At 40.5% G+C, this 25,553-nt stretch overlaps 2 protein-coding genes across 2 annotated transcripts; both read right to left on the bottom strand.

The window, feature by feature from the left end:
- Positions 1-1,978: 1,978 nt before the first annotated feature.
- On the bottom strand, positions 1,979-6,562 carry Osi2 (DUF1676 domain-containing protein Osi2). Its single transcript, XM_076318496.1, has 4 exons — positions 5,244-6,562; positions 4,407-4,710; positions 3,735-3,928; positions 1,979-3,668 (listed from the first exon to the last, which is right to left on the bottom strand). The coding sequence occupies exons 1-4, from the start codon at positions 5,359-5,361 to the stop codon at positions 3,295-3,297; spliced, it is 990 nt and encodes a 329-aa protein (XP_076174611.1). The 5' UTR covers positions 5,362-6,562; the 3' UTR covers positions 1,979-3,294.
- A 4,493-nt stretch (positions 6,563-11,055) lies between these two features.
- On the bottom strand, positions 11,056-17,356 carry Osi24 (Protein). The gene is made up of 5 exons (XM_076318495.1): positions 17,191-17,356; positions 15,513-16,188; positions 13,474-13,593; positions 12,160-12,446; positions 11,056-11,503 (listed from the first exon to the last, which is right to left on the bottom strand). The coding sequence occupies exons 2-5, from the start codon at positions 16,054-16,056 to the stop codon at positions 11,081-11,083; spliced, it is 1,374 nt and encodes a 457-aa protein (XP_076174610.1). The 5' UTR covers positions 16,057-16,188; positions 17,191-17,356; the 3' UTR covers positions 11,056-11,080.
- Between the last annotated feature and the right edge of the window lie 8,197 nt (positions 17,357-25,553).

The raw sequence follows: 25,553 nt of genomic DNA, 5'->3' as shown, positions 1-25,553 counted from the left end.
TCGATGATTCAATGTCGCGAAATAATAGCACAGAGAAAACTCAGAAAAATAATTCTGGTAAGAGAAATTCCCAGTAAAGAATGAGAAATTGATGTTATTGGTAGAGTCTTATAAATATGTGGTTTCATGTCGCGTGTTTTCCTGGTGACATACTCCACGTGACATTTTCAGCCGAGTAAAGGTGTAAAATGCGGATACAGGTAGATCGCGCCGATGAAAACAGTAATTTTAGAAGCTACTCTCCACGCGTAGACAAGTAATTGAAATCTAACCTACAATCGCGCGTGATTTATTTCGTCTTTCGAAAAGATAATTGCTCCGTGCATTAATTAATACTCGAAGTAAACGATAAACGACTGAATCTGCGGTGTCGTTAAACGGCTCTGTAAAAAATATTAAAAAGAAGAATACATATGTTTCATTGATACACTAGTTCATCCGACTCGTTATTTCCTATAAAAAAGAAACTATCAAATCGAAAGACAATTAGTTAAGAAAATATTTAAATTTCAATATTGCAAACTTCTACCAGTAATACGTTCTCCGACCTGAATAAAAAAGTTTATTCTCTCTCTATCCCCTTCTCGATAAACTGTATTTTTTGTATCTCCTCAACGAATGATTTTTCGACAAAAATAGCTCAATACTTAAAAAAAAAGGACGAACTAGATTGATAAGTGTGTCAAAAAACATATACATTCGTAAAAGAAAACAAACTTGTCCTTTGGTCATCCTCTATACGTTCATAAAAAAATTCTAACCCTCTAAATTATTTTCCCGCAAAAACCATATAACTTTCGTACGAAACATTCATTTTATATAATAAATAGTTTCCGAGACATTCGAGGGGATCGATTTAAACGATTCAGTCTAAAAAATAAAAAGTTAACTCGCCAAATTTTTTTTTCTACTTTTCCTTCGATAGGTTCAAGGAGAACATTTTTATTCCTGAAACTCGACGAACCGTTTACTATGATTAACGGTGCTACGAAATTGGAGTCGACTTGGTGAAAATTTGTTTATTTCAGCCTCAATCCAGAATAGTTGGCCTTTCAACACGAGGTTGTTTCAAAAAAGAAAGAACTGGTAGACGATGTATGCGATTTTCTCTCGCATTGTCGAAGCAATATTTTATCGACATCAACGATAATTTACGTTAAATCGGCGCGATCAAAACGGAATGGGCGGGCGTGGCTTTGAAAGATAATCGGTTCGCGCGGCGGTCGATGGCCCCGTTTTCCCACGACTTCCGGTTGGGAAAATTAATGGCGGGTCGCAGAAATGCAAGAAAACGGGAAATCGGATGCACCGAGGTCAGATATTTCTGGAATGCATCGTAAAACCACTTTCGGGCCATTTTCAAGCGCCATTAAACGGCACCGATTCTAGTCGAACGGATAGAATTAAGATAATTATTGGGTGTTGGAACCAGCTGCGATTAGAAAACCATTCGTTGCTGAAAATCGATCCGAAACGAACGAAACAATGGTATTTTTATTCAATTCTTAACCGAGAAAAAAATTATTTCTCTAGATGCAAATATTCAAGTTGCTGAAAATTAACAAAAATTCATTTCGTCCAAAATTATATATGTATGAGAAAATCACTCGCAAATAAAATAGATATAATCTGTTGTATAAATTCCATTAGAGTTCTTTGATATTTATCCGAAACTAATTGAATATTTTTAAATTCGAAAAAGATATTCCAAGATGCAAATTCCACTTGTCAGTTAGAAAAAACGAGAACCAATCGCGTGTCGACGAGGAATTAACTTTCTACGACGTGTCAGCAGCGTAATTTCGATATAAAAAAAATTTACGAAAAATAAAACAGAAAATCAAATTAGGACACTAATTTTTTGTATTAAGTACCCGTTATCTCGTTGCGCTATACGTCTTAGTTAAACCAGATGACTGTTGCCAATGTTACTGATCCACCTTTAAGATTTCGTTTTCCATTTCCGGTGACCCAGTTCAACTACAATTTCCGTTTCGTCGGATACCGTGGACTGTTATCAACAAATCGCTGAAACTACAATGATGAATAGGGAAACGAGAGTCTTGTTGGCACCTCTGATATTATTATAATGTTAAGAAAGTGGTTTACACTTTGTATAAACACTGTGTTTCGATCATATTACATTATATAGTCATACCTACGTATTACACGACCTGTGTAATCGATACATTAGTCCGTTTTTAAAAACGAAAGGATAAAATTTGCAAGAATTTCAGTAGAAAATTAAATAGATATGGAAATTTATAATAATTCATACTTTCTTTTCCTGCCTCACTATAGAAAGGCATCTGATGCAGTCAAGTTCCATGACACAGTGATCACTCACCACTGCCTGACCTGAATAACCTCAATGACATTGAATAACCTTCATCGATTTCCTGCGTCTTTTAAAACATTTATTATCAAAGAGTAAAGGATTTTAATCTATTATTAGTGTCGACTTAATGAATTAAACGAAAAGTAGTTTTTACTGTACATTGTGTCTGCAGAAATAAATTTGTTTCAGATGAATAAGTTAAGTAAGTCTTCTTTAGTTTATCGATTAACTCCAAGTGAAAACGTGGATCGTTGAATCAGCGACTTAGTACTTAATTACTAGGATTCATTAACATTTGTTGGTAAAATAAACCTACGTATAATTTTTTAAATAACCTACAGAATAAATAATCTTACACGCGTAGAATTTTACCTACGAGTGATTCCACAAGTATCTACATTCGCAATTAAGCAATATATACAACTTAATAGGATCTTCGACACTCCACGAATCAAACATGGCCGTTATTCCTACACGCTACCTAATTGCTAAATAACACATCGCTTAAAAATGGCAATCTCGTGCAGCAGTGCGAATCTTCATAATTTTTCACAATAATTTCACATCGATCGAGCGAAATATAAGAGAGCACACCAAAGTATATGGATAGAAACAACTAGAGAGGTTCACCAACTTATTTCACCATAAGTCCATTGAGTCTCAATCGCAAACATTTATGGACTTTCTATACATTCGTCTTCATCAACCCCTCAAGTAACTGATAAATGGTTCAGATATAACTGCTATAACAGAAAATAAAAATACTGATGCCTCCAAACTCGAGCACCTCTAGCATCCGACAACACAAAGTAGTTACAACCATGGAAACAACAATAAATCAGATCCCCCAAGTATAGCAACACAGATCCCCATAATACTAGGTTCATCGGGTAATCCAGATCCTTCCACATCAACAAAATTGATTGTACAATATGATTCACAATTATTGAGCTACCTTACGATTGGTACTCCTGGTAGCCTCGATAAGCGAGGTCCTGACCATAGGGCACAGAGTCCCTATGGTAACTTCCTTGGTACTCAGGAGCATGATGGGCATTCTGATCGGCGTAAGGATAGCTATTAACATTCTCCTTGTAGTAAGGGTAGCCAATACCGCTCTGACTATACACAGGGGGATGATAATTCTGCGTGAGAGGCTTATAGAGTTTAAAGAAACCGATCAGACCCGGTATCACGATCGCCAGGAAGCCGAGGAACTTCTTGAAAGACGCCAGACCCAGTATCAGTGGCAGAAATAAGAGCAGCTTCAGTTTGAACAGTTTCAAAACGATCAGCATCGGGATGAGCAGTTTCTTCAGCTGATGGCGGGCTGTGAGAAATGAATATTATATTAGTTGTTGGTCGAGCCTTGGAAAATGGAGAAGAGAATGCTCACAAAATAGAGTGTCCTTTTTGTTCTCCAGCGTGTCGATCTCGTCGGCAATCTCGTCCAAGAACCTAGGTGCGTAGACCTCGTTGTCACCAGTTTCTGAGGACGGTATGTGCAACTCGATGGCCACGGTTTTCACGAACTTCTCGGCTTTTCTTAGGGCAAACTTCACGAGCTGTTCCCACTCGGAGTCACTGGATCTGAAATAAAAAAAGACGTTGATGTAAGCGTTCACCAGGGAAAAATTGTTCCTAATTTGTTTCTTATACTTTATAGCAATTCTGATAACGTTGTAAAAATTAAAAACTTTCTCAAAGAATCGAACAAGATTCTAGGTTTGATCTCGATTCGAGTAATGTGCTTTTTAAAGTATGTAGATTTGAATTTTTTTATTGCAAAGGATCGAAGATTCGACGCTATGGGGTACTGAAACCATAAAGCTGAGGACTCTGATGATTGGAATTATCGTGTATCACATTTTGGACTAGTCTTACAAAACTCTCAATAATTTCCGTACGATGTTTACAATAGTACAAATCGTTCGAGTGAAAAGTTTATTTACTATATTACAGAGGATCAGGACAGTGAACCTGAAATTTAATTTCCGATTTTCTACCGTGATATATCTTTTCTCGGTGTCTCCAAATAGCTACGAATGAACTTTCGAGCCAAGGTTACCTTGCTTCTGTCGAGTATTCGTACGGCTGACGATTTACTTCCTTCACCACGTCCCGCGACATTCTCACGACTTTGACGTAATCGTTTAGATCGTAGTGTTGTTGGTCGAAGAAGTCGGTGAAGTAACTCAACGCTTGGGACTTGAAACATTCTGCTAGGTCACCGTTCAAACAACCTTTATTTGTTTTCGCCATATAAGGATCAACGTTTCGTCCCGTTCCTAGACCGATCCAATCGAAAATACCCTTCCCCTGTCTGGTTCTATTGAGAGACACCTGTTCTTGAGGATTTGGCACTTGGTTATCTGGAAGAAACGATTGGTAATCAGTCTAAGTCATCCTATAGGTTGTTTCATTCACTCGTGTATTATCGTACCAAAGAAAATGTCATCTTTATTGTTTACTCTCTAATAAATTAATATTCGCTGCCAATATAAAGAACATGTATTATTTTCCTTTCTATCGTTATCAATTCACTGCCAACTATTTCATATGCAGTACTTAGAGAAACTTAAAATTGGAGGCGACGCAATACGCGAGTAGTTTACGCCACAATTAACAAATTTTTCAAAACACCACATCGATTGACCCGATCAATATCTAATTACGAGTTATTTAACAGCAAAAACAATTCTTCATCTTCGTGAGAAATATTCTAACTAAAGGAACTTGAAATTGGGGACAGTACAGTGCGCGAGTAATTGGCACTAAAATTAATAAGTCGTCTAATAAACTAATATCTAATTGGTCGCGTTGTTCGAAAACCCTAACTTAATCGAAACCCTCCTACACGAACTTGAAATCCCGAGGAGCGAAAACTCGAACTAAAATCACTTACCACGTCCCTCGGATTGGTCACTGGCAGGTTCATCCTCGAAGGTAACCGACTGACAGGGTACCAACAGCATCCACAACAACACCAGACCATGAGTTACCAGGAACGGCGCTAGTCGCATGCTGCTCGCCTGAACGTCGTACCTGCAGTCACATCTCTTTATCGACACCGATTCTCACGCACTTATAACGAGGCTCGCGCATACCACACGGTCGTGTGCGACTTCGTATCACCCGGTTCGTACACGTCGATCAAACGATGAGAAAATATATCGTAATGCGTAGATACATGACGAAATTGTTCCGTAGATTGACAGGAAATAAGGGAGTCGACGATTTCAGATTGATCGGTTCCAAGTGAAAAAAATCGACGTCGATGTCTTGGCGATGTTCGTCAACTGATCGATTTTCGGGACGCGTCAACGAACGACATCGTTTCACGGGTTCGATGGGAGGGAGAAGAAAACGACGCTCGTGACTCACGAACCGCACTCAATGTCTATCGGCGAGCAACTACGAGCGTAGCTGCACGGTGAGTACCGAAGTGCCGTTAACCCCTCGAACCAATGGGAGGCCTCGGTTGGCGTGGAATCGGGTCCGTAACCTTGTATTCCGGTCGCGCGTGCGCGGCATTCGTTACACCGATCGACGCAGCGATCAACGGTACGAGTCCCGAATTTTCCATAACTTCTAACTGGGGTATAGACTACACTCTAATACGATTTCATCTTGATCGTTACAGACTCGTGAAAGTGTCGAGGTTTTAGGAGAAGGGCAGACAGGTATCGAGGTCGATGGACCGAGAATAGATTCTTAAAAGGAAGATTCTTGGAGAATTTGGAATTTTTGATACAAGAAATGGAAGATAATCACTGGTACTATGATTGTTCTCGCTTGATGTGCTGGTTTTAAATTAGGAAGGACATTTGAATAATTTATCCTCTGAACCGGATTGCACGTAAGACCATGAGGTAGAGAAAGTGTAAACGTTGCAGAAAATCTGCAACGGTTACCGTACTCTAGATACAACTGTCAATATCGATCTTTGGGATTAACAATGACTTAATCTATAGTATTCTAGACAGAAATTACATAGTTCAAATTATTCGCTGACAATTTCACATCGAACCAAGTACACTGAATCAGTAATAAAGTATTGTCGTAGGGAAAAATCTATTGTAGTAATTTTACTCAAAACGTGACTTCTAAGACTAATTATGAGATCTATAGTAATACGCTCGGGACATCCGTGAATTTCGAATATTTCTGAAAGTCTTGAATATTTAAAAAACGTTTCTTTAGAAATATTAAAATATCTAAATCCAACGACCTCTTACACGAGATTGTTAATTATTGACAATTTCTTAATAAATTCTCTATTTGGAAAAACATTTTCTTATTATTTTAAACCTACCCTCGATTTTAACAGCCGTGCAAACGAAAAATGACGTAATTCAATAATTATCTGATTTTCAAGATTATTAGAATCAGAGATTTTCACGTTTCTAAACAAAGACTTTCTAAACGTTCGAGAGTTTCAAGAATTTCTGGTTTCGAATATTATCCCGAGCAAATTTTGTTAAATTTCCCAGAACACGAGACATTAATTTTGAAAATTACAATTATAATTGATAACATTGCAACCTTCGCTTCTTGATCGGAATCTACGGAACTCCAATTTCTGTTGTATCTACAATCGAAAATCCGATATCAAAGTGGTATACGTCAAACAGAACCAATGTTAAGAAGAATAAGATCACCGTCGAAAAGTTTAAATCGGATGAATTTCAACTTTGCCACATACACAATCGTTGATTCAAAGTCTTCGCGAACGAACGCAAATAGTCTCGTCCCGAACTCGAAGCACCCATCCTACCCTAAAACGCCCTGCGAGTCGATATTAACAAAGTTTACACTCGCCGTGGGGCGCCATTCTCACCTTATCTCGCAGTCAAGAGGCCCCGTGCTCGCGTTACAGGTATTAATCACGACCAATAACCTCGGGAGGATGAACCTGGATCAATGAGACGCATCCGCCGGCGTTCAGCCGTCTCATTTATACGAACACCGTCGCTGGCGGTGGTGGGGGAAGGATCCGTGGGTCGGTCGCTGGGCCCAACGGAGCCCGGCGGGCCCGACGGACGGAGTGGGGGGGAAAAGGACGCTTAAAAATCGAAAGTGAAAGCGGTCGCCCGGATGTAGGTACCGGAACAGGACGGTTTCGAACAAAGGGGGACGAGGAACAGCGAAGAACGAGATGGAGTTGAACTTTCCTTCGTGATCCAATGATCAACCGTGTGCGTCATCCTTTCGTTTTCTCCCGCGACTTCTACATGTATTTTTCGCGTTAATGTTCGTTAAGGCCCTTACGTGTCCGCCGTCGTTTCGTAAACGTAAATTTCACTGGAGCTGGAATAGATCCAATCCGGTTACACGCGTCGACGCGATATTCCTCTGAGTATCTTCCATTGCGTAACTCCTAAACTGATTTAAGAAAAAAAAAAAAAAGAAAAAAAAATTTTCGTTTCGGAGTCACAGCATTTATTGGCGCACTGTACACATGGACGCGGCTCGTCCTGCTCGAATAAATAAATGAACAATTGACTCGTTCAGGGAAGTGGGGGACGATTAATAAATTAACGCACGCGAAATAAATACACTAATCTCGCGGAGCGCCGGGCGACGCGGGATTTTCAGAGGGACCAGGGGGAGGAGGGTTTAGTGATAAATTAAAATGGCGTCACGGTCCCGGGCTCCGCGTTGTACCGATAATTCACTACGGTGCTGTAATTATCGCTAAATGGTGAATCGCCACGGGCCCCGTCGTTCGGAAGATCGGGGCGTCGTCGACGTCGCGACGCCACGATGTTCCGCGACAGTATGCATTAGGCCGAGTCGAGGGGAAGCTTGTACCTGGAAACGTTCGATTCAGCGTGTTATTTATCAGAGTGTCCCAGAAAGTATTGCGAATTATTTTTTTCTATCACTTTTGGAAAATTGTAACACGCTGTCAATTTCTCGACAAAGTTGCCACGTTACGTTACTGAGAAATTTAATCGAGAATATTTACTCACAATTTCGTTCACGTTCACCTCTGAGGCACAATGTTAAAGAATAATTCAACGTACGTGCGCGCCAGTGTCCTTGAGAAGGTTGAATCTCTTCTTTGAGAGATCGAAGCTGTCGTGAATTCAATCACGTTTTCATTATTCGTGTTCTTTGTGTTTAGAAATGAATTACGAAGAAAATTGAAATTACACGCGTCAAACCGACAACAACGGCATCAATCGTACATAGGTGTGCCTGGTTTGCATTCAAATAAATATGGCATTGCAGAGACCTGCTTTCAGAACACCTCAAATCGTCATGCTCGAGGTTACGTTCTGTTCCACTTATTACTCAATAAATTAAAGTCTTCGAATACGCAATATTTTCTGAAGTCCCTCTTCCAATATAATATACACGCTGAAAGCTGCTCGGAATCTTCTTGAAGCTTTCACGTTCACGTGAACCAGTATCTGCCCTCGACAAGCCATCTATTACGCAACAACGTCACATTTGAATACCAACGATGATGTATACACTAATCTAGCTGGATAGCATGTACCGTTATCACCGTGGTCGATGTAGTCGTCATCGTTTCTTCGTCTCGCTGTCAACCTCTCGAACGGCACGAAATGATTCTGTGACTGACGATGAGCGTCTTCGGGTCCTGGTTTTGGGACATCGGTTGTATGGATTGTTCGAACGATAACCGATCACAAAGTCAACCGTGACCGCACTGATTCGGAAGAATATACTTTTACAACTTTGAAAACGATAACCCGATGTCGGTATGCAGGTAGGATGACTCTCGAGATACTGCGAGTCTTTGAAATATAGGTTGTCTGGTAACTGATAGATACGACTCTCGAGGTGATCATTCTACATGAGAAAATCGATCGAAAATATAATATACAATTTTTTGGTTCTACGCATTGCTTACAAGAAAATCGATTTTGAATATTTTTCGAGGCACATATACATTGTAAGAAGAAAGTTTTATTCTATATTTGTTATTCATTTTCTCCGATAGAATGATTATTCGAATTTTGTGGTATCATTATCTGGGCAATTAAAAATTTGTCGATATCTAGAAAAAGATACTTTTATCATCCAATATCTTTGAATATAAATATTTTCTTATGGAGGCTTCGATACCTAAGTCTAGAATGTTTGACATATTTATACAATGAGGTGAATGTCTAAATGATGGTAAGACTAAGAGCACAAACATTTAAGAAGAGAAACTTCCGATACCTGGAATAACTGGATATGCAAATGTGTGTTAAGATCCTACATCTGTAATGTACAGGATGTCTCGATATATGATTTAAATAACAGCTAAACTACTGATTCAATGGGATGAAGGTAGAGGAACTTTTCTATTTTTCTAGTAGGATATGACGGGATAATAATGATATTTTTATTTTCATTTTTTGAAGAATGTTTCAAGGTTAATTTAATTTCTTTAGATGGCATACTAAACATTTTTCTTGAATAACAATTAATGTCGCAGAAGATTAAGAATGAAATAAGCATCTTCCTCGTAATGAAAGCATGATTTCCGATCTCGTATGATCTGGTACAATGCCATTTCACACCCCCCTAAATTCGTTTCTTTTTTGTCCAATATAATACTAATAAAAAGGTATAACAAGCCGTTCGAAAAAATCAAATTGACCTTGAAATAACCCTCAACGAATAAAGATAAAAATATTGTTCCCCCTCCATCAAATTTTACAGGAAAAATGGAACAAATTTTCCCTCTATCGATATTTCGTAAAATCGGTAGTTTAAAGGTTATCGTAAAAGACACTTACCTTCGAACATACTGTACATGGAGATTTCAATGCCCGCATAGAGCGTGTCCCAAATATCTACACGTCTCAAAAGATCTTTCGCCAATCGAACATTAGAATTCGTAAATACACAAACCAACTCAACGTCCATATACCCACATATCCGAAATCCCATACCCATATACTCCAACCACAAAGTGAATAAAACCGACCCAGTGAAATAAACATCCAATTTAAGCAATCTACCCAAATAACCGAGTGCCCCATTATACATTTATCTACACTCGAGTTGCCAGGTTTCTGGAGCACTAATCTCTCGTAGCCATCGAATCTGGGCTCCAAATCGGTCCAACTACCTCAACTTCGCTTATAAATAACCACAGTCGGTCCAGTTCCGCGCTACTTGTACGACCTACAACCTCGGTTCTATAATTATCCACGAAAAACCTTCCCGAGGCTCCCTCGTACCTTTAAACGTGAATTGTGTACCGAAGATTTCGTCAATGATCAGAAACAACGAACTGAAAACATCTACCTCGTAGCGTGCACAACTACCATGAAAATTTCACTCACAATAACTAATCCTCTCGCCTTTTAAAATCATCGAGTACGAGATACAAGAGCCCAAGCTTCCAATCTTAAAAATGTTTGCTCTTAGGACATTCAAAGTTCCATCGAATCTAAGTCTACAACTTCATTGATCCATGAGACCACAAACTACAATAGTATCCACCACTAACAAAAGAGTTTGACTCGAGATAACTAGACCTCCCTTGCATCCTACCCTAAGTTCCTGTCCTCAGCAGCTGCTGAAATTTAACACACAATTTCGTCAGAGGGATTCTCCCGTACCTGCATACCGACTATCAGACAAAAAGTATCGTCCCTCGACAATGCTACCGACAAAAACACAGAAACGTCCTTCGATCAGTCTTTCAGTCCTAGGATTCGTGCTGTCGTTCGCTGAAAAGCAACTCCAAAGGCCTCGAGAGATCCTTTTCTAGAGCTTCCTCGCGTGGACCAGTTTGTCGATGTCCTGGTAGGTTGCCAGGATGGCCTGATTCTGTCTGAGAGCCTCGTCCTCGCGCGCCACAGCGCAATTCGTGTACGCGTCCTCGCACTTCACGCCATCTTGGCCGTCCTTCGCGGCCTTCATGTATCGGAAGAACCGTAGCACATCGGGATTGTCGCTGCTGGGCCTTCGTAGCTCGTTCAGCTCTCTGGACAGCTGCGCGGAGACCAGATTCGAGTAGGGTGCGTAACGAGCTGGGCTTCGATACATCGCGCACACCGCGTACTCCCTGCAGCCCTCCGTCGTGTGACCCAATCGGGAGAAGACAGCGTCGAGACGTGACAACAGCGGAGAATAGAAGGGATCGTAGTTGGTAAGCATCAGCGAGCTGGTCGGGATCTCGTGGAACACCTGCCGTTGCGATCAACAGTGTTTATGAAGACCCAGGATCAAGAGTCACCGTCCTCGTGTTTAATAAATAAATACAAGTACAGCGAAACGGAGTGATTTCGAGGAACAACAAGAACGATCAGCTAGTGAAGAAGCTGGTGCGATCTTACTGTGACGTGAGTCTCTCAGAAAGGCTTCTTTATTTTATCGATCAGTTAATTCTAGGCTTAGGTTAGGTGAGAATATTTTGGAAAGAATAATTGGGAAATAAGGGGTGCAGTATGAATTATTTTTGTTGAATACGCTTCGTGTATATTAGTCAATCGATACTCGAGGTAAATAATAAGCTTCTTGGAAGGATTTCTTTTATTTTGACAAAGGCTAGTAGTTGGTTCGATAAGTTTTGTCGTCTTTTCCATTGTAAAAAGATACCGTGACGCTTCAATTTTGAATGTACGAACGAGTCGACCGATCTACATGAAACTTCACATGTTCATCAAACAGTAGTACCATCTTTAGGAAAATAAAACGACGAACCTAATAGCTCCGTTTCTTATCGAACGACAGAACTTATCGAGCGACCTATTGAGAAATTCATTTGGAGACCAGTAAATGAGCAGATTGCGGGAGAACCAGGTCCAAGATAGAGATGAAAATAGAAAAATAGAATAGATTACCTTGAAGTCTTGCTTCTTGGACAATCCATTAGCAGCCACGTGTCTGGTGTAGTATCGATCCGAAATCGCGTTAGCATGAGTTATTCTGGGATCGACGAACGAGTATCGTGACGAAATTTCCGGGTTCTTTTGCATCATGCCCTCATCGTACATCGCCGAGGCAGGTAACGTCCCTACTGGCTGTCGCGTTAGGTAATCGTCGTTGTAGAGATCGGAATTGTCCTTGAACTCGAAATTCTCTTCCGGTTGCGCGGTGGTATGCGACGATTGCGCAAACGTTGAAACACCTGCAGTTGAAAGAACGTTAATCAACACCGTGATCGTTTCCAATACTATTGACGTACTATTCATTTCACACTAAGCATGTAACAAAATTCTATTAGACACAATTGATTCATTTGTCGTAATCAAACTAAATAATTATAATGATTTCTTCTTAGGATACTGTCAAAAGAGGTACTGTATTATTGAAAATTTGTCAAGGTCACAGGTGTACAGATTTCAAGGTCATTCTTGAAATTGCTTCGAACAAACGATCAAGGTTACGTAAAGATGGTGAAATCGATCGATTTATTGATCCAATACAAGTAAACTCGACATTTCTTCGAGGTAAATTATAATGCATACGAAACCTCGTATACTATAGCACGGAAATCTAAAGATAAATAAGTTTCGTTTCTTATATCACGATAATTGTAATTGTAATTTTTCTTTTCCTTTCGCACCTTGCTTTCTCTACCATGTATCATATTTTCATATACTTAAACTTGTATATGTTTCCTCGTTATAATAATGCAAATAAAATTGATCAATGTGGTCGTTCTGAGTTAAAAAGTAAAGTATCAAATGGTCAGAAAGAAACATATATTCGGAAGTAACAAAAGTATTCTAACCATCCACAGATACAAGATAATTTAGTACCTTACCAAGGGACATTGAATCTAGATTGTTCGATAAGTTTTGTCGTTTTTTGTTAAAAAATACCATGACACTTCTACTTTGAATAACTGTAAATATACGAACGAATCGACAGATCTTTACACGAAACTTCACACATGTTCATCAAACAGTAGTACCATCTTTCGAAAAATGAAACGACGAACCTAATAGCTCCATTTCTTATCGAACGACAAAACTTATCGAGCAACGTATCATTAGGGTCACTCGCTATGAAAAATGTGTCGAATTGTTCCTCGAGGTTCTAAATACTCAAATTTATCCACAGAAAATCTCGTTTAATTTCAATAACGATAAATCTGCTCTTTGGAAAAGTATCTCTGCAAAGGGTTAATTGCATTTAGTGTTGTTACGCACCTTTACCAAGTATATTACCGACACTGCCGATGATGCTGGGCAGGAAGAGCGCCAGCAGAATGCTCTTAATGATCTGCACACCGAAAATCAACGGTAGCAGCAGCTTCTTCAGGCCAAACGCTAGAAAACCAAGTCCGAATCCTGTTAAAAAGGTACTCTTTCCCTGAAAGATGGCTGAAAGCAAAAGTACCAGCAAATTAAAGCCCTGTGGTTAGTCCTGAAAGCCATGCTGCAGCCAGCCTATTCTCTCGTCCTCGGTTTCACGCGCTCCATAACGCCGAGCTGAAAATCACTCGTTGAAATTTAGAATCGGCGCAACCAATTCCAATTCGGTGCTCGTGATCAACGCGCACGCGCGGTATCAAGCCGAACGTACATGTATTTGCCAATCAGCGGTGTGACCAAGCCTCGTTAACCGTTTTCAGCGCACACAGAGAAAGCCAATCAGTGATGTGAAAAGCGTCCATTTTTCGTGCGTCGATTTCTCATTATATACGACGCAGTCGTTGCATTCTATTGTTATTACGATCGTACACTCTGACAAACACAGAGCTGCGTGTATATACATGATTCGTTTTTAGTTTCAAAGCGTATTTGGGCCTTGACCATGGCAACCGACCCCATGACACTCGACGAATACTTTAACAATTCGCAGTCGAGAACTCAACGAACTTTCGAATGTAGTTCCATATCAATACTTGATCTCGAATATCGTTGGGAATACACTAAGGTAGATTAAAATTATTTTTCGATAAATTAAATCACGTGAGAATATCGTTGGGAATACGCTAAGGTAGATTAAAATTATTTTTCAATAAATTGAATTACGCGAAACAGTTTACTGTTTTCAAAGTTTCGACCGCGACGGGTGTACTCAAGGTTTTATTTATTGTAGTCTCAGTACCAAAATGGACAAGAAGAATTGTGCAAATCGTGTAAAACGTCTAACAAAAGAATTTTTTTACTTCTCACGGTTATAGACTGTACGTAATGCGTACAATGGTTTCCAAGACAACTATTTTTTCCATTACTTGGTTTGTTAGGTATTCAGGGTGAGTGAGAATTGCCATTTGAAATATCTCGCTATCCAGTAAATGTAATATTGTATTCAAGGGAGTCCATTGAACGAATTTTTAAATTCTTACAGTCTTATATTTTTAGAGATACCAAAGTGACCTTCAGTTTTTAAATGACACTGATCTTCAGATGGTCTTAAGAACATATTTCAAGATTTCCTTGATATCTCCAAAAAATATAAGACACAAAAAATTAAACAAACATTACTTGAATGGATCCTCTCGAATACAACGCAATTCGTACAAAATATTTTTTGACCGAATCAACAGACGAGACATTTCAAACAGCAGTTCTTATCGGTTCACCTCGTACATGAAAATAGTGAAATTCCTTAAATTTAAAATGAATAACAACGATCACATTAATACGTACATATTTACAAATGCACATCCAGTGTCCATTGTACAATAAAAAGAACCTTGAGAGAACTCTGCGCGAGAAACATCAGAAAATTCTAATCCAGTTCATAGATCTCTCGAATCTCGTTAAACGAAACATCGATCCTGCATCGAGTTCAATCGATGCAAGTGCGAGAAGCTAATACCCAACAAATCCCCCCTCCCCCTCCCGAAAGACCTCGAGTTTGACGAACCAGTAAAAATACCCAGGTATGAAAGCGGATTTCTAACTTCCGTTTGCTTTTCTCTTTCACTTCCTCTACCATGTCGCTATTCTCGTTTCGAGAAAGTCGACTCAAAAACGTGTCCCCCACTTTCCCGAGCCACGGTCCCGGGGCCCCTGTAACATTCCCAGCGGTCCTCGTCGAAAACACGAGCCACGATCAAGGCCCGCCTACAAGTTCGCCACATTCCAGCGAACACCAGCGACAAAGCAAATCTCGAATCGTTCGCGAAGGCGACAGTGGAGGGAGTCCCTCCATAGCAACATCGACGTACCCGAGGGGTTTAACAACACAACATACGCAAGTTACGAAAGCGTGACTCGACGTTCCGTGAACTCACCGTTGAAGAAGGTTCTAGCTTTTCTGGCAGGAATTAACTCCTGGCTCAGACGTATCTTTACCACGTGTTCTCTGGCGTACCGGCGTACTTTATCGAGTAGGCTTGCGTCTGTCCCGTCGTTACCTTTTTCGTCTCTCCTCGCCACGGAGCCATGGTTCCGTACAATCTGCACGCTCTCCGTCACGTTGTACGCGTCGATGGCGGACAGCCGGTCCATCAGCTGGATAAGGTCCTTCCGTGTGGACTCCGTGGGAGACACGGTGGCGTTCACCGCCTCGATCGACTCGATCTGGTAACGCGACCTGTCGTCGTCGATCTCAATCGTTTGACTCGCGTTCAAATCGAACTTGCTCGGTTTCCCCGGCATTCTATGCGGATGGTCCAGTATCTCGTTGGAAAACGACACCTCGTTCGCGATGGGATCGTCGTTCGTTGGATGATCGGTCTCGTTCAAGGCCGCCGCGTGGTCCTTGACCCCAACCGCCACTTGGAGCCACGCGAACCCCAAGATCACCAGGATCGCGCCGTCTCTCGGTCCAACCATGATCTCCTCTAGCTAGACACTGTCCTCTCTCTTTCTCTCGGCTGACTCCTCGCTCTGTCTCACGCGCGGCTAGCTACTTTTACCGCCGAAAGACAGCTGCATCTCGGTCCGCTGAGCTCACTCGACGTCCTCCTGAAACCATCGAACCTGATTCTGCACAATCCTTGTAGAGTATCGGGTCTTTCTATGGGATTCACGCGTGTTGGACGACTGTAAGGGACCTGCCGGTTTAACTGATCGGTAGTATTCACGATTCGAGAGATGTCTGCCACGAGAGGTCACTGTCACAGCGCGTCTGGAACGATCTAACCTAACTCTATACAACCCTACAGGTGCACTTGGTACTTTCTATAGTATTCATCTGTGTTGAAGGACTCTCGGAGACCTGCTAGTTCGATTAATCGGTAGAATCCTTGATATCGAAAATGTCTGTCACTAAGGACGAGGGTACTCACTATCACGGCGCGTCTGGAACGATCTAACCTAACTCTATACAACCCTACAGGTGTACTTGCTATTTTTTATAATATTCACCTGTGTTGAAGGACTCTCGGAGACCTGCTAGTCCGATTAATCGGTAGAATCCTTGATATCGAAAATGTCTGTCACTAAGGACGAGTGTACTCACTATCACGGCGCGTTTGGAACGATCTAACCTAACTCTACATGACCCTACAGGTGTACTTGATACTTTTTATAATATTCACCTGTGTTGAAGGACTCTCGGAGACCTGCTAGCCCGATCGATCGTTAGAATCCTCGATACTGAAAGTGTCTGCCACGAGGGGCCAATGTACTCACTGTCACGGCGCGTCTGGAACGATCTAACCTGACTCTACACGACCCTCCAGGTATTCTTGGTATTTGTTATAGAATTCAGCCATATAGAATGATTATCAGGAACCTGCCACTCTAATTAATCACTAGAGTTTCTCATTTGAAAATTATCCGTAACGAGGGATCAGTGTTACTACTGTCCTTGGAACTTGGCTCTACACGACTCTCTGAGGCTACTATGGGTACTTTTTACGAGATCTACCGGTGTTGGGGGACTCTCGGTGACCTGCCACTCTGATTCATCGTAGGAATCCTTGATTCGAGACGTGTCTGGCCGCGAGTGGTCGGTGTACTCACTGTCACAACGCGTAGATGACATCAACCCTTCCCTCGATCTCGATGAAACGATCTTCGGTATTGATCGTACGGTGTGGTCCAGGTCCAGGTGTTTCTCAGCGATCGTCGGATCACAGCGGGGCGCAGAACGAACGATCGAGAATCAAGCGCGACGGTCGACTCGGTACTGACGAGTCTTCGCGGGATCGGCTGGACTGATGCAATCTGGGTTACCCGGCCATCCGTCTGTCCGTTCCTTTCCACCTTCCTCTCTTCCACGTCCGCTCATTCGTCGGTTCCGCTCCCGCCAACCGACCGTCTCTTTCTCCTCTGGAAACGGCGACTGCCGCCATTCAAATCCGATCGAATTCGACGCGGGACTAACGACTACCGATTTCACCGATTGGAATTTCGGCTGACGATACGTGCGCGCCCACTGTTCCTCTCTTTTTATCTAACTCGTGATTCCATTGTTCATTGGTCGTTGGCTACTCCGGCAAATCCCGATAGCCGTTAAACGATTCACGAAACGAGATCCACAGGTGTTTCTACGTGGCTTGGCGAGGATTGATTTAGAGAGGACGATAGCGATAGTGTTTCTTTCAAGTTTACCGTTTACATTGAATATTCCGTATGGGATTAAGAGGAGATAAATAGGCGATAGCTCGGGATGAATTAGCGAGGCGAATTGTTTATGCGGCGACGTGAAAATTATCGCTTAACTAGGCTGTGAAATATGAGCACCGACCCGCGGTGGGATTTCCTAAGGTGTCGAGAAAAACGGTTACGGGATTGTATTATTTGTTAACGCGGAGAGATTTGTTGACATTTATGAGAAAACGAACAGTGAAACTAATGGATGGAGAGTCCGGCCAATTTGCTGAAGTTTGTTTTTCTTTTTTCTTTTTTGTACAATGAAGTAGTGAAATGGTGATTTTAACGCGTGGATATGATATCATTGGCCAGGTTGGAACTGTTACTTAGTAAAACTGAGAGCAAGTCAAATGACACGATGGAAAATTGATTGAAAATATGGAAATTATTCTTCGATGATTAACGTGGAACTACCAAAGTGTTCAGAGAGTAAAAATGGTGTTGTTCAGGGGTTGTGTATTACAGAAAATCCAATACTATCAAGATCTTCGAGAGAGTGAATAATAAATCCCCAGTAAAGGTTTATTTCGTCACGATTGAATCGTATACAAATTAGTATCGATTAATACTACGTAAATACGCAAAAGTCTAGCGTGAAAAGAATTCTAAAAAAATTTAAGAACAAAAAGGATTTCAGGTTAAGAAAGAATATGGTACGGTAAAAGTATGTAGAAAAATAAACACAGATCGTTGGGAGATTATTTTTTCTTTCGTTTCTTTTGCGTACTTTATACGTCACAATTATGTTTCCTGTTTCGTAATTTATGTATGTATTCGTGTCACAATTTCAACCTCGTTGCAATCACCGCTGCTACAAATGTCAAAGGATTTACATATTTATTAATCTCTCGGTTCGAGAGCGTTGAAACACGAAACTGAATTTCCATAAAAGTCGGTTAGATGATTTTAATAGTCGTTGACTTGTCGTCCTGTCGACTTCTAAGTGGATTGCTATTCCGGTTTCGACTTTATCCTTCTGCTTTTTTTTTTCTCCGATTGAAAAGATCACCACAGATAACGCGAATCGGATATTTCCAGGAACGGTGTCGATCGACGCTCGGGGATACATTATCCTGGAAACGACCAAAAGTCGCTAACGGGAATAGCGAGGGGGCAGGGTGCCCCATAGTCGAAATCCGAACAAACGCGTCACGAATCCTTCGAGAGACGCTTTTACGGACGATTTCTCTACAACCACGTCCCGAATTCATACGAGGGCCCCACGTTCCCTCGAAATCTCCGATCGACCGTACGTGTTTCGTAGCAGGCCCGGAAAAACCCGATGGATCGCAAACAATGGGCCCCAAAAGTATCCACACACTAGGAATCATTAAGGAATTTTTCACAAACTTGCTACGTATTTATAAACGATTTTCTATACTTGATTCCGATCTGTAGAGTCGACAGAAAAATTATAAGTTTAAAAAGTGAGATATGAGAGGGGTAGGGGGTAGGAGTAGGGGAATTTGTCACAAACTTGCTACGTATTTATAAACGATTTTCTATACTTGATTCCGATCTGTAGAGTAAACAGAAAAATTATAAGTTCAAAAAGTGAGATATGAGAGGGGTAGGGGGTATATTGCAAAGTAGCTTCTTTGAGAAAGTTCAATTTGTAATTGATACTTTAGTTCATGGGTAAAGAAAAACAAGTTCGATGAATTTGATTATACTGTTTGTAATATAAAGATTGGGTATTGGGAACAATTTAGTAAAAATTATGTTTTTAAACAGTTTACAAACAGTACACCATGTATTAAGGACTTTACCTTTTGTAAGTCGACAGAACTATAAGCTCATTTACCATCGATGAAATATTTATATTATATACTGTAATAATCACTGAAAATTGACATTCTTTACTTTTCCCCTTGCCTATCGTATCTGTTCTCAGTTATAATAATATCTCTGTACACTTTAATTCTGTTATATTAAACAGTTCCCGTATAAAAATAATTGACATTTTATTTAAACCGTTTAGATAGAAAATAGTATAGATATAATAAATCTCTATATATCGTGTTTCACTTCTACATATTACAGATATCCCATACAAAGTAAACGATATACATCATAAATATCATCAGAAGTTACTCTCAAATGTTACACATAACAAGTATCGTGAAACCAAGACGGTGGTTCCAAATGCGATTAACTCGTTATACGATCGAGAGCTCGTCTTCGAAAAATGACGAGGAAACGCCTAATAAATCTCAACTGTCGGTTGTAGTGTAAACGGATACAAGATGGTAGAAAATTTCGAAGACAAATCTCGACCGAGAGAAATTAGAGTGTGGATCGACAGTTATTAAAAAGTCTCCTCCTGGAAGGCTCGCGCGTCGTTTTACTTGCAACGTCGATCATCTTCGCGTTGTAATTACATGATCCAGCGACAAACATCCAAGAAACGAACGGGACATCGCGGAGTCGTTGACGTTCGCCAACCCGCGACAACGATTCGTCGTCGATCGCACGGTTTCCGGTTAACGCGCGCCCCACCCCACCCCACCCCGATCCCTCCTCGATCGCTGTTATCGTTAATGCCACGACCACGCTTAGGCATACTAAAAATGTATTTCGCCCGGAAAGAAGGTCACGCCGCGAACACTGCCCTCCTTCCTTTTTAAAGAATTTCTCGTGTGTAACGCGCGCCGCGTGCGTTCGATGATTGTTGCGAGCGCGAGACGTTCTCTGGTCGCCTGGATATTATCGAGGGATCGCTTCGAGCTACGAAACGATGGACAAAAGTCTCTCGGCTGACATGCTTTCCCTTGCACCGCTGGTTAGAATCGCTTGTCAATAGACGCGTACCGAATTTTCGAAAATAACTTTTTTCCAATCCTACGATCCCTTTGTAAAATCGATATTTTTGACATTTTTTTCTGCACTTCACGTTCGTATATTTAAGGTGCGTATGCAAGATAACCGAACGAAATATTGCTGACAATTGTACAAAAGCGCAACATACTTCTGAATCCTCTGATTCCTTTCCAAATAGATATTTTCGAACGGTTTTAATTATTCAACGTCTAGGTAGAATACGTTGCTACGTAGAAGATAACGAGTAAAATGTGCTGATAATTTTATAATAGAAAAGCACAGTGACCTATCGAAAAAGATTTTTTTTAATCTTCTGACCTCTTTCCGAATCGATATTTTTGAAAATTTTATTCATTTAACGTCTTCGTCCCACGTAAATTATCTTATACAGTGTACGTATAAGGTAATAAATATATTGATAATTAAAGAACAAGCTACAGTGCTGTTTCTTATCTAATCTTGAATTCTTTCCTTCTGGTTTATATTTATTGGTCTTCTGAGAAGATCGACAAGACGTTCGATGTTATAGCTACTATAATATTTAGGTTATAGCATATATATATAGTCCGCATTTCTTAGATCGGACACCAAGAGTTGAAAAATATACACTGGCAATCTATGAACATTTAAACTGATTCTTCATTCCGGTTGGGGCACTAAACCCAGCTAAGGCGTCTTTTACGATCTTTTTATCGAACTTTTTAATTGTGTTCTTTGCAACGTTCCAAACACATATTCAACAAGATTTTTGTATGCTTGGAAAAATCAGGTTGTCTCAACATTACAGAATCTGTAATGAATTGACCAGTACTTATAGCTTACAAATTGCTGAGAATAAACCTCGATGCATACTTATGGGTTTTCCTGGTAAGAGATTTTTGTTCATTTGACCTACTGTGCTACTCATTATTCGGAACTCTCCCCAAAAATGATTGTAACAGTTGTAATAACATGAAATTCACAAAGATCCGAAATGTTAGCGCCAAGTGACGAAAACTAGATATTTTTCAGATAATTTAACGTTACGTTTAGAAACTTTTACTACACCTCGCCTCTTTGCACACTTGTATTTCGTGTGTCTTACTAATTGAGTAAAAATTTAAAAAATGTGTTAATCGTTGAAGATGACATCGTAGTGAAATTCTGTGCTTCTCAATTAACAATGAAAAAAAGTTACTGGAACGAAATCGATATTCCAACCTGCTTTTACATTCATGGTTCATCGAACCTGGGGCAAAGTTGACACGAAAGATTCAAAAGAAAAAACTCGACAGTGGAAACGACCAGAAGCCGAAATACAAACCGGTTTTAGAAAGTGCTCTACGATTACTATACGCCCAGTCAAACCTTCATGTGCTCAGTCCTTCGTGTATCTGTGTACCTAAATACATGCAGTCACCTTTAAAACGTTGTCCTTCAAGCTTCAACCTCGCCTACAGTGAAACTCAAGAGGATTTGTATATTTTATATTTTAGATGAACATTTTTACCAAAAAGAGTCCAAATTGGGATCGAAATGTTTAAATATAATATCAGTATTTAATTTAGGGTGAATGTATAGATTCTATGATAACAGAAGCACACTTTTTCGAAAGAGATAATTTAATTTATTTTTTAAAGTTCTTTTTAAAAGGCATAGAAAAAAATTATAATCTTTATAATTCATAAATGATATCAATCTATCTTATTTTCCTGACCCATTTTCCAACTTTTTTACTTAATAACAAAAATAACTAATCCCCTAGCGAAAGACATTCAATGTTTGACAAATATCAGGATGGGACAAGGGTAACTAATGATTCGAAAAGAGTGAAACTTACTTTCTTCAGGAACACTATACCAGAACTATTCACCTCACTGGTTACCGAATACAACTACGTAATTCTCGAGAAGAGAACCTAGACCTACAGACCTAAAGATCTCACAAGAAGACATATGTTCTCTCATTTACTCCAAATATCTCCAGTCTGACAAACAAATCAGACCTAACCTAAATGTGTACTTGTTGAAACTTGTATATTGAGTTGATAAAATGCTGGTCACGATTATAAAAAAATCATTTGCAAAAGTTGCAAAAAGAAATCAACAATCCATATATTCTCAAAGTGTTAGTACATGTACGTAAGAAGATTGCAAATCCGTTGAAAAATTTCCAAGTTCTACTAGGTCAGACGGTTTAATCAATCTTCGTAAACCGTCTGACGGTTTAATCAATCTTCGTAAACCGTCTGACTAAGCAAAGATCACTCTACACTATCCACAATGTATCATACTCATACTATCACATTCTCCTACACTCCTGATATTCTAATCTCTTACCATTAACCAACAAGTATCGATACAAGTTCATTCCTAAACTGACCCTTATCTCAAGGCCACAATCGCTCTCTACTGTCCACAGTCCCTTCATTCATGCTATCGCATTCTCTTACACTCCTGATCTCTGAATCACCTGTCTTCTGAAGAAAGAAAGACTAATCTACTAACTAGTCTAATCTACTAACCCTCAATTCAACCTCCTCCATTCTATATTGTCCATAATCCAAGGAGATTAGCAAGATGAGTAAGTATTCATATCAGCACATTGCTCTCTACCTCTGATCTCCCATTTCTGCTCAACAAAGATCCTAACAGGTTCCTCCCTAAACTACTATCCTCCAATTTAACCTCCTCCATTCTCTACTGTCCATAATCCAAGGAGATTAACAAGATGAGTAAGGATTCATATTACCATATTGCTCTCTACTTCTGATCTCCCATTTCTACTCAACAAAGATCCTAACAGATTCCTCCCTAAACTACTCTCCTCAAATTCAACCTCCTCCATTCTCTACTGTCCATAATCCAAGGAGATTAGCAAGACGAGTAAGGATTCATATTACCATATTGCTCTCTACTTCTGATCTCCCATTTCTGCTCAACAAAGATCCTAACAAGTTCCTCCCTAAACTACTATCCCCCAATTTAACCTCCTCCATTCTCTACTGTCCATAATCCAAGGAGATTAGCAAGATGAGTAAGAACACATATTAACACACTACTCTTTGATCTCCCATCTCTATTCAACAAAGATCCTAACAGGTTCCTCCCTAAACTACTATCCCCAAATTCAACCTCCTCCATTCTCTACTGTCCATAATCCAAGGAGATTAGCAAAATGAGTAAGGATCCATATTACCACTCTACCTCTGATCTCCCATCTCTATTCAACAAGGATCCACAAAAGTTCCTTACTAAACTACTATCCCCCAACTCAAAGTCATCTTAAATTACCTCATACACTTTGTATATCAGCATTCTTTCCATAGAATCTGCCATTACCAGGTGATCTGCGCAGGCGTCGGTAGCACTCGGGAACCTGAAACGACAGTAGTCGTCGGGTGCCGCGGTTCGCGGCGTATCGGGCCCTGCCGATCGACGTCACTCGGGTCGTCCACGACATATCGAGCATCGAGAGTACGCATAGCGACGTGCCGTTATGTTAATGCACCCTTGCAACGCTCGGTTCCAATGTAAGAACGTAACGGTCAGGTTCAGGCTGCGTGTCGGCTGCCATCGTTCCTCGCCCCGCCGATTCGGCCGATCGAACGAGATCATTGTTATTAACGTCGTGGATGGTTAGCGAGCATCGCTGTCGTGAAACAGTCGTGTCCGATACTCGCTTGCGAACGAGCGTCGCGCGGAGATGCGCGCGCCACATCCGCCTCGGCCGGTCCCTCGATAACGGTCTACCGATTGGGCCCCGCCGTGGGTCAGCACGCGCGCGCGGGCGCGCGCGAGCGAGCGAGCGGCGCGTGCGTGCGTGCGTGCACGCACCGAGGCCAGGGCGCGCGTCCAAATCTGTCAGTAGGTCACCAGTGCCACTTTTGGAGTTTTCAGTGGGTCGACCTTGACCAACACGGATTACAGTCACGCGAGAGCGTGTACCGTCTATATCCTCCAGGAGATAAATTAAGAATAAATTATTCAAGCGGTATTCAAATTTGCAATGCACGATATAATCGTGATAAGATGCACCCAGATACAAAAAAAAAATGGCACAGAATATTTATAGCGATAGCTCTAAAATTGCCAGTGACACGTGAAGAGTAGACAGTACGAATATGAATATTTAAGTCAATGTGAAGGAAATGTACAGATGGACAGGGAACGTACAGAAGTAGAAATTTACGGAGGAAAGTTGAGAAATCGAAAGAACAATTATAATTATGTAGACAAGGAGAATATTTTTTAGATGATAAATAAAGATTGGGAAAATTTGAGATTGCACCTTGTATTTATCGCAAGCGAGTGAAGCATTATTTACCAAATTTCAATTGACAAATTATTTTGTACAACTGAGAGAAATTATTTCAGATTCAAAGACAAACTCGAGTATTGCACGTCTATCGCAACAGGTGTACGAGGTACACTCTTCTCTATTGCGAAAAGTGTCCCAGAAGGGAGAATGGTCAATTAAAAAAATGAAAAAGGGAACACTTGAGTGTCTACCAGGTTGATTCACCGTGTCACGAGCTGCTATGGTGTAGATCACCACTGTTTACGTGTAATTGAGGCACGCTAGAGCTATTAGCATCCGGGTTAGATAATGATGGGTACGATGAGACGTTTTATGACGCTGAACCATTTAATGCCTTAAAGACTCCCTACATTGTCGAGGGTAATTATCCACGCTGTTATAAAGTACACAAATTATTATAAATTAATCTAGAATAGTGTGAAATAATTTCTATTAGAATCTGACTGTGTAGGTATGTGACTCTTGTTTTCATACGTGAAATACTTTACTAAAGTTAATCCAGAAGTAGTGTACCCTAGAATTAATATTGATAGGAAAATCCTTATTTTTATTAAACACCCGCGTAAATTTATACTTGCGCCACATCTCAAATAATAAAGACGAGTTCGAAA

This window comes from Ptiloglossa arizonensis, chromosome 8, assembly GCF_051014685.1.
Source record: "Ptiloglossa arizonensis isolate GNS036 chromosome 8, iyPtiAriz1_principal, whole genome shotgun sequence".
NCBI lineage: Eukaryota > Metazoa > Arthropoda > Insecta > Hymenoptera > Colletidae > Ptiloglossa > Ptiloglossa arizonensis.
Note: the sequence above shows the minus strand (reverse complement) of the source record. Positions and strands in the feature narration are given on the sequence as shown.

What these genes read in the sequence shown, in the direction of transcription:
- Osi2 (XM_076318496.1), bottom strand. Translation starts at nt 5,361, where the DNA reads ATGCGACTAGCGCCGTTCCTGGTAACTCATGGTCTGGTGTTGTTGTGG. An exon ending in TGACCAATCCGAGGGACGTG is followed by an intron (nt 4,711 to 5,243) that starts GTAAGTGATTTT and finishes CGTTTCTTCCAG; the next exon opens with ATAACCAAGTGCCAAATCCT. An exon ending in GAATACTCGACAGAAGCAAG is followed by an intron (nt 3,929 to 4,406) that starts GTAACCTTGGCT and finishes TTTTTATTTCAG; the next exon opens with ATCCAGTGACTCCGAGTGGG.
- Osi24 (XM_076318495.1), bottom strand. Translation starts at nt 16,056, where the DNA reads ATGGTTGGACCGAGAGACGGCGCGATCCTGGTGATCTTGGGGTTCGCG. An exon ending in AGCTAGAACCTTCTTCAACG is followed by an intron (nt 13,594 to 15,512) that starts GTGAGTTCACGG and finishes TTGGTTTTCTAG; the next exon opens with CGTTTGGCCTGAAGAAGCTG. An exon ending in CCAAGAAGCAAGACTTCAAG is followed by an intron (nt 11,504 to 12,159) that starts GTAATCTATTCT and finishes TCGCAACGGCAG; the next exon opens with GTGTTCCACGAGATCCCGAC.